This window comes from Porites lutea, chromosome 3, assembly GCF_958299795.1.
Source record: "Porites lutea chromosome 3, jaPorLute2.1, whole genome shotgun sequence".
Classification (NCBI taxonomy): Eukaryota; Metazoa; Cnidaria; class Anthozoa; order Scleractinia; family Poritidae; genus Porites; species Porites lutea.
Window position 1 is genome coordinate 41,422,555 of NC_133203.1, and position 9,759 is coordinate 41,432,313.

Genomic DNA, 9,759 nt, shown 5'->3' on the forward strand with positions numbered 1-9,759 from the left:
TTTACTTCGTTTTTTGACAGACACTCCTCTACCAAAAGACTTCAAAGCTGATTTCCTTTTCCTTGTTGATTCTTCTCAATCAATAAACCAGGAGAAGTTCCTGAGGGAACTTGACTTCGTGAAAGCATTTGCCCGCGCACTCGACATCGCTCCAGACAAGTCACGTATTGGTGTAATAACGTTTGGAGACTCTCACGCACTGAGTGTTCAATTTGACGACTACAACAACGTCGAGTCCTTGTTAAAGGGTGTCGATGCCGTTCCTAAAATCTCCGGAGAAAAGCGTTTAGATGAAGCATTGTATTTTGCTGCGCGAGTCCTCTCTCAAGTAAAGGACCGAACGGATTCTCACAAAATCTTGGTCGTTCTTACTGACGGAAAGCAACCACTTGGTAGAAATTCACTAGAGGATGCAGCCAGGCTACTTAAACAAATTGGGGTGAAGGTCATCATAGTAGGAGTTGGAGGCAATGTCGATATAAAAGAGCTTGAAACAATTACGTCAAGACTTGATGATTTGTTTTACTCAAGGTCGTTTGAAGAATTGATTGGCCAAGTTCGAGTTATTACTGATCATGTTCTGGTATCTTGTAAGTTAAGGAAATCTTTAAATGATTAGAAACAAGTTAAACCCACCATATCGGAAGCAAGCAGGGTTCAATTTAATAAGACTTTTACAAGTGTAATTTACAAGCGTAGCTTTTGTTTTTAGACTCTTAAACAATGGCTACAACAACCTCGTTCCCAGAGTTCTCTCCTACCCTCTCTCGTTCCGCAGGAGAAGGACCCTGGGAACAAGCTTAAGGCTACACTTGTAAATTACAAGTGTAGAAGTTCTATTGAATTGACCCCAGGACACACACAAAAAATTTTATGACTTCAATCCAATTCGAAGCAAAACTTAAAAAAGATCATTTGCTCGAATATTTTGTCCGATACCTGAACATTATAACTCTTATTGAAATATAAGGTTGTCTGGACAGATCCAATGTTGAATGTTTACTGTCATTGAATTCAAAACGTGTATAGTTGAATTAAGAAACTGTAAGGCCAAGTACACTAACGGATGACATGAGCTACTTAACAATTATTCTTTGAAATCGAGGGGAATAGTGGCAAAATATTTACCGAGCCACGAAGTGGCGAGGTAAATATTCCTAAAGCCACTATTCACCGAGATTGAAAAGAATAATTGTTTTAGTATATACACACGAAGTGATCTCAACAAAATCAGAGAGGAAACCATTAAAAAGTACGATTTGATTGACAGATCAGGTCAGCAAGACACGCGAGAGTTTAAAAGTAGATCTTTGTAGAATTTTCAAACATGGCAATTCACAAGCTTATCACTTCGCAAACAACAGCGTAATGACTTAAATGGAACCGCTAAAAGTTTGAATTGTTTCCTTACCTGAGAAGAAAAGAAGAGCTTTGTTGTTTTCTGTTGACTCGCCAAGTTTATAGCCGAAAAGGTTTGTTGTGTCGTTCTTCGCATGAAGTGCTGACAAAAATGGCGATTCGGTTCCTCGAGGTAAGACGTCGTCTTCATGTAGCATTCTTTCTCGTGTTTACTTGAAATGTAGAATTTCTGCAAACATTTGCTTTCAAATTTGTTTGTCATAAATAAAATTCGTTTTTGGGCCAGATTTTTCATGTTAGGAAACGCTGAGTTCACCAAACTGCCTCTTCTAGGCGAATAAACGGGAGTTGTAAACAATCCATCGACCACAAAACTCAACAACAGTAAATGGAAAAACGCCGTTTTGAATCCTTCGAAGTCTTTTCTTGCCAGAAAGAAAGTCAACCCTAGGATTTTGTAGACTTTTAAAAGATCTTTCTCTAAGAAAATGGGAAAAAACCGAGCTCACACGTTATCCACTCGCTGGGAGGTGAATATTTTTGAATAGTCCGAGATAGCGAACCAATCAGATTGCTTTAATCACCAAGATCACTGAGTGTGTGTATACTAATACTTGTTATCTCACTTCACTTGAACCATGAGGCAACCGATTACTTAGATGTGCAAAAAATTCTCGGGTAGTAATGATGACGATGGTTGTTATAACTGTTGCTTCTGAGATGTGAGAAAAAGATATATTGTTCGCCGTCCCATGATTGTCTGTTCAGGATGTACTGTTCTTTTGTCATGACATTTTTTTCTCACTCACTTAGTCGGGACCAGATCCCAACGTCAAGTAAGGCATGGTCTGTTCCTGGTCGACTCGTCAGTATATCGCACTACCAGTGAGTTCTTGGCTCAGGTCGAATTTATCAAGTCCATTGCTAAGCGACTTGATGTGTCCCCTAATGGAACACGTGCTGGTGTTATCCTGTATGGCAGTGATCCGCAGTTGAGCATAGGACTAAATGATTACGGCACATTTCTCGAATTTTACACTCTACTTGATAACCTTACGTGGCAAGGAGGAGAACATCAACTCCACAAAGTAAATAAGCAGGCATTTGTTTGTTTGTTTGTTTTATGTTTCATGGAATGGCTGAGTAAAGAAAATGATAGCACAAATCATATTTGGCTGTCTACAGGTATTCGGCAGACTGCTTAAATAACCCAAACCGTTTTTGTCACAGTAAACTACAATGTACGCATCTATGAAAGAGAAACAATAACTTTTATGTGGTCTCTTTGAAAATCCTGTTTCCTCTTAGGTCGTCTATATATTGAGATCCTTCTATTCTACTTCTACATTATACATTCATTGTTTTGCTGTTGTTTGTTTGTTTGCTTATTTTGTTCTGTTTTTGTTTCTTTTTTCGGTGTTGTTCTTATTGTTCTTATGTTGTTTCTTCCTTTCTTTCTTGGGGGAGAGTTAGGGCCCTTACTCGAAGGAAGGCACCTATTTAACATTTTCAAACTCAAGGGAAGCGCACATTGTTCTGTATCGAATGGGGGGGGGGGGGGGGCGCTTAAATGAAGAAGCCAATTTGAGCATTTACGTTTATTAGGTAGTCCGCCATGATCAATCCAGTGAAAATTGTATTAAGTGGACAGCGATGGGACCTTCGCTGGTCTCCGCATTACAAGTGTGTTCTTTTAAGACAGATTAATTTGAAAGGGAAATATGGCATGGAAGGCTCTCGAGTTTCTGGGGCTAAAGTATTGGTGAGATAGTGTGCCCGCTTAATGCAGGTTTCACTGTAATAGAATTTAAGCATCGAAAGCTCAATGAAGCAGCTACTCGCTGAAGTAGATGTCATGGCTTTATCTCCTTAACCTTTTATTTTTTTGGTCAGTAAAATGAATACCTTAATGAAAAATGGAACGCCTTTATTTGATTTTCTTCCTTGTATGTATTAATTTATAACACCTCTTTTTATGATTTCTATTCTTAAGGCGTTAGAAATTGCTGGCAAAACGCTTCAGAAATCACCAGAAGCCGTGCCAAAATTCGTGGTTGCTTTTGTAGAAGGAGAGCAATACGGATCGAATGGTATGGCTCTGTTGGGAGACGCTGCAAAGCCTCTTCAAGTCCTTGGAGTCACAGTTTATGCTGTGGGAATTGGAAATAGGCTAAACAGGCAAGAATTGGTTACCATCACAGAGAGGTCGGAACATATTGTTAACGTAACGCGATTTTCAGATCTGCTTGGACAGGTGGAGTTCATAGCTCGACTTATTGGTAAGAAGTATTTGTTTTCACTGACAAAACAGTTAATAGCCCCTGTAACAGTACTAAAAGAAGGTCAGAAAAAGGCCACCGAGAGTCCATGAATTGGATTTATTTCTTCGTTCCTTTTTTCTTAGTGCTTTATTCAGTATTATTATTCATTATTATTAATTCAAAATATTTCCCCGTATCTGATTGGTTAAAACCACAAGCATAATTCACCATGACTAGCCTACCATTGATCAAATTTCGAAAGAATTTTGTCATATTGAACCGATGACGTCAAAATGACGTCAAAAGTGTAGCCTGGTTGCAGATTATTGAACCGTTGACAGTGAAAACCTGGGGACCAGGTTGAGTTGTTGTGGTAGTTAGAACAAAATGGCGGGATAGTTGGAGGATATTTCACTCGTTTCACGGCGAAATATTGTCTAAAAACATGGTAAGAACAGCATGAGGAAGGACGACATCTGCTATTTGGAGTATATTTGCAGACCTCAACAGACCTTTATCTCCTAAACTTCCCGATAAAGATGCATTATCGATACATCGACCAAGGTTAGCATGTTTTAGCTTGTTTTTGAACTTGGAATTATTTTGAAGGAATAATAAAACAATTATTGAATTCGGCTTTCCTAGGATATGAAGAATTCTGCAGGTGCCTCGGTGGACAACACCCTCCTAGATCTGCAGAATTCTTCATATCCTACTCAGCCTCATTCAATAATGTCTAAATATGCCTCAGATCACCTACAGCTGACAGTATCTCTTGGCGACTGTTACACTCCTGAGCAAGATTTGAAAGAGAAACATACAAGTCTCTGCGCAATGTCTTTGGTATGAACAGTCTCAAAGTTACTTTCAGGTGTGGTTAGGAGTGTTACGTCTATAATAGACCTTTTTAGCTTGTACGTTTTGTTTTCCCATTTAAGGCAACATGATGGTACCCCCAGAAAACTGTTTACCTCATATTACGTCCTATACACCAGCATCCAAGTGCATATAGATATATATGCATGTTTAGGAAAAAACAAAAGGCAAATTCCCGGGAGAACATCACCTGGGCTGAGTTTGGAAAGAAAACATACAAACTAAAAAGGTCTGTTCTGAGGTTTCTTGCCCTGAATGTGTGTTACGACTAACACCTGCCCATTTGCCCATCACAATGACTATTTTCAACAGATAACACCTTAACAGCTCCATGCAGAGAGACTCTTGATGTGGGCTTCGTAATAGATGCTTCTGGGAGCATGGGGCTAGACAAATTCTCCAGGGAGAAGAATTTCCTCAAGCTCGTCTCCAGGCGTTTCGTGGATTCTTCACCAGATACCAGACTGGGTCTAATAAGCTTCAGTGATACTGCGAAACTATTCACAGATTTTGTTGAATTCGAACGAATGGGCATTGACCAGTTTCAAAAAATATTAGACGAACTGCCTTACCAAGGAGGGAGGACAAGAATAGACCGTGCCTTGATGGCCGCATCACAGGATTTGTTCACTAAGAGGCGACCGGGGGTTCAAAGGGTAAGTGAAAAGAGAAGATACTTAACAATTATTCCTCGAGCCCGAATGGGCTCTGAGTCAATAGCCCATGAGGCCTTCGGCCTCATGGGCTATTGACTCAGAGACCATTTGGCCTCCAGGAATAATTGTTTTAGTAAAATCCAAATAGTTGGTCAAAAATATCGAGACAAAACAACTTTAGCTAGAAAAACGCGATTCAGCCGCCCATGTTTTGGTTTTCAAAGCCGGCGCCTTTCGCTACTAGTGGGCTATAACATATAGCCTGGTGGTAGCTGAACCAATAAGAACGCAGCATCGATAATAGACCACTAGCTGGATTTTACTGAAAAAAAGATAGCAGCCGCCCTTCTCTGCACGTCCATTAACCTTCAGATGAGGCGTTTTTTGGAGTAATTCCCTTTTTTGGCGGTTAATTCCACCCTTCTGATATTACTTAATTCACTGTCTAATCTTCATCTGCATTCAAAGTCATACAGTCGACCTCGATCCTTCTAAGGACATCGAAAAAAGTTCGAGTTATCAGGAGTTTGAAGCAAATAACCGGAAGTAAGGAAATAAGCATATGGATGGATGGGGAGGGAGTGTACAAAGTATACAGGGATGGACACTGAATTTGAAGTGGATTGACGACAAAGTATAGACAAAAAAATAACAGGTTGTTCTGAAATAAATCGTCGCATGATTCATATTTCGGACTTCAGCACAAGGTTTTTTTCCCGACTTGTCACACGCTTGTGACATGGTTCGTTCGAGTTACCGAGGGTAAAATTACAGTAAATGTGTGAGGGAAACCCAAAGGAATCGAATTTGGTTCGAGTTAGCGCAGGGTTCGAGTTAGCGAGGGTTCGAGTTATCGGGAGTCAACTGTTCATGTAAATGGTACACATGGGACATCTTGAGTGCTCGCCAGAAAAATGCAGTGTACAGTACGCTTTACGTTCATTTCCTCACGAGCTGTTATTTTAACTCTTTGACTTTTTTGTCTCATCTCGACTAAATCCGCTTCGTTTCTTTCTTTTTCTTCGGTTTAAAGGTTTCGTAGTAGCCATCTTAAAGTATTGAGAGTGACACTTTAAGTCAATAATTTCATCCCCTATTTTTAAAGGTCTTGGTCCTTGTGTCAGATGGACGACAGTCCAAAGATCCCGATTCTCGCCCGCTGAAAAGCGCCGTTAAACCACTTACGGGTCAGCGCGTGAAGGTGATAGCGGTTGGCTTCGGAGATAATTTACACACTGAAGATTTGACGACTTTGACAGGTAGTGCCGATAACATTTTAGCGGAGAAGGTGATTGGTGATATCGACAGACTTCAAAGAGAGCTGGTGTCCAAAGCCTGCAACGCTTAGAAATATGTAAGTGCATAACACTTTAGTCCTATCGGCTGCTATATCGGCCGAGTGTCGACCGACTATCGACCGCTATATCGGCCGATAGATCGGTCGACACTACCTACAGTAAACAAAATCCATCATAACAGAGATTACCTCTCTGAAAAATATGTTTTACGCTAAACAAGGCTCATCTCTCCCCAAGGGCTCTTAAGACAATGGCCTCGGGTAGAACCCATAAGACCCTTTGATTCGAGGCTGGTTTAATTTAGAACAAACGTTTTGGACAATCACCTGCTAGAGCTAATCGACGCATAATCCCGATTATTAACTTATTCATTAAACTATCATTTCATCTTGTTTTTCTTATCTATTAACAAGGAGTAAAAGTTTAGAAAGCGAGCACCATTGTACTTGCTTAGCGAAATTTAATCACCTTAACCCTTTACCAACAACAATTTTCTCCTAACAATATCCATTCACTCTCAAGAGATAAAGTTATGAGAATTAATAAAATGATCATCATAGAAGAAAATTCCATGACCTTTTATCAAATTCTCTCAACTAATTCTTAAAGGAGATGTATGGAGATCAGTTTGGAAAATTTGTATGTGGATATTGTGGCTTAAAGGGTTAACTCGAAAATGAGTGATAATAAGGTACCCAAAAAATGTAAAAACTCACCATGCCATAAAAAGCCTCTTCGAGGCCAGTAAAGAGTTCTCTTTATTTTTCTAAAAAGTTTTTAGAATTCCAAGACTGCCGACATTGAAAATCACGCGATATTAAAAGACAGTAGGTCGCACTTTAGCCACCCCAAATCTCAGTGCATTCAGGCTATTTCTCATAGTTCCGCGGTAAATGTATCCGGCAATAATGGAATGTTAGAGCCTGGAAGGCAGACAATACAATGGAATAACAGAAATTTATGAAAGCCAAATTAGGGCTGTCTTCAAGTTGAGATCATTAAATGGAACCCATCTAGATTTTTCTTCTGTCCATTCTGTGCTTCCTAACTGCCTTGTAATTAGTTTTTGTCTGTTGAGTGAGAGGCACACTACTCTGGTAAAACTAATCACTTGTTAGGTGCCAGTTGGGTGATGGAGCAAAAATTAGTGGAATTGAAATTGAAGCGAGTTGCAGGATACAAAGAAAAATCCAAAAATGTACGTGGAGGCATTTAGATATGCCCCTTTACTTTAGTTACATAACCATATAAATATTTGGGGTTCTCAATCTCACAGACTGACCTGAAGACAATATAAATCGACAGAACAAGTATTGCGACCCAGACAAGACGTGCTGCGTGTCCAATTCTGGGAAGCTTTCCAGGGTTATTTTTACCTACATTTAATTCTTACAGTACAAATATTTTAATTAGCTAACCGGAAAGACGTTCTGATTGATTCTTATTCTCATGGTATTCCTCCGGATATTACGTAACCACTTAAATTGTCAGGGGCACCCGACAAAAATTTTTGGCAAATATCTGTTCGGACGACGATTTGAGATCTAGAATTTTCGGAACATTTATTGTTAAATTTCTTGCTTGCCTGCCTCTCCTAGGATTTTCGAACATCTAAAAAATGGTATTATTACCCATTTTTAACGGACTTTTACTCTAAAAAGGTCACCTGGAATTTTCGGGAGCCTTCTTTGTGGCTGAAATTTTCGAAAAGGTAAGTTTTGATCCCTATAATTTTCGTATCACTAGACTTTCAGCTAGGAAATCCGAACAGATGAAAAATTTTTAGGGGATAAAAATATGCCTATATCTACCGTTTAAATACTGAAATACGTTCAACAATGGCATTTTTAAGTGGTTTTGAACTATATTCTCGTTGAGTGCCCCTGAATTTTGTTGACATAGCGCAAAAGCCCTCTTTAGCTATTTACAAAATTTTGCTTGTATTTGCTTTTCGCTTGGTACGGTGGGATGGAAGATGAATGAAATGACCATTTGTTTCCTAAGGGAAGCGAATTGTATGTAAGAATGCAAATGCTCTCTACCCAAGCAAACCACTGAAAGTGTATAGTCCAAAAGAGAGCATTCATTCCAATTCTCTCATCCATGTGATTGCCTGCTAGTAAAAGTTCAGAAAGATTGAAAGAGGTGTCTGTGATGTATCTAATAAAGAAAAAAAGGACGGAAATGATGGGAATATCGATAGCTAAGGAAGGAACTTGACAAGGATCGCAACAAGCGAAAACTTTAAAGATGCACGTCCGGTGTATGTTGTCATTGGTCTCTTGTATATATATTTTTTAATGTATCCTGTTCGTGTTCTTTTCTTTTGCAGGAAAGTGAACAAAGGGGAGGCCAAATGTACAAAGGCATCCTTCAGGGAAATCACCAAATGTCGTTTTCTAATGTTTAACTGTTAAATTTTAAATGCAACTAAATTTCCGCGATAAAATTCCTCAGGCAACATGAATGTTTATTAGCTGTAACTGGTAGAATCTCAGATGTCAGCAAGCCCAGATGAATGTAATATTCTAAACTCCTGTATCCTTCTTCGCACTAGGGACTACATTTCTTCTTTTAAGGGTCTTTTCGGTTTAATTTCTTGTCCTCCTAGAAATTTCAACAATTTCCCTAAAATGCCCTATTTAGTTGATTTTCTTTGCACAGAATGATTGGATGATTTTTGAAATGTTTTCCATGCCGAAAAATTGAAGGGAGCCTCGTTCAATATTATGGAAAGGAGAAAACGGATGGCTGAAAATGGAAAAAAAAGGCATTACTGGCGATAATCTCGTTCCTGGGGTTCTACTCTCTTCTAGAGAGCCGAGGGATCGAGGTCGCCCACCACACCGAGGAACCTCTGATCTCATTAGCGTGCATGCTGACTGGTTTATGCAAAGAGCCTTTTCTACCCAAACGGAGCTTTAAATGTTTCAAACAAAAAAGAAGACAAATAATATAGCAAATGCAAAAATGGAGAATTTCCCTAACTAACAGCTTTTTAAAGATTATTTCCATCGTTTGTAACTTTCAATAATAAAACTTGCAAAACATAGTTGCTTGTCACGAAGCTTTAATTCTGTCGTATATATTTATGTTTTCGTAAAAGGCTTAGTTTCGTACTAACGTGAATAATTATGCGTTTCACTCAGTCTGTCTTCTCACTGGCTGAGAGGGTACAATTAATGTCGAAATCAGCGCAACCTACAGATTAGTTAGTTCTCTATTAACAGGTAGCCCGACTTCTTTAATCGAGTTGCGCGCAATACATGATTTTAAAGAGCAGTATCAAACTGTGTGTTTCGAGAGAAG

General features: G+C 39.2%; 1 protein-coding gene across 1 annotated transcript in view; it reads left to right on the forward strand.

Moving 5' to 3' along the window:
- The window catches only part of LOC140932317 (uncharacterized), a 37,322-nt gene extending 27,798 nt beyond the window's left edge, over positions 1-9,524 (forward strand). The window contains exons 27-32 of the mRNA XM_073381939.1: positions 21-590; positions 2,173-2,447; positions 3,353-3,638; positions 4,809-5,152; positions 6,258-6,506; positions 8,783-9,524. Coding sequence (XP_073238040.1) covers positions 21-590; positions 2,173-2,447; positions 3,353-3,638; positions 4,809-5,152; positions 6,258-6,500 — 1,718 coding nt within the window. The 3' untranslated portion in view covers positions 6,501-6,506; positions 8,783-9,524. The remainder of the gene's footprint in view (positions 1-20; positions 591-2,172; positions 2,448-3,352; positions 3,639-4,808; positions 5,153-6,257; positions 6,507-8,782) is intronic.
- The last annotated feature ends 235 nt before the right edge of the window (positions 9,525-9,759 follow it).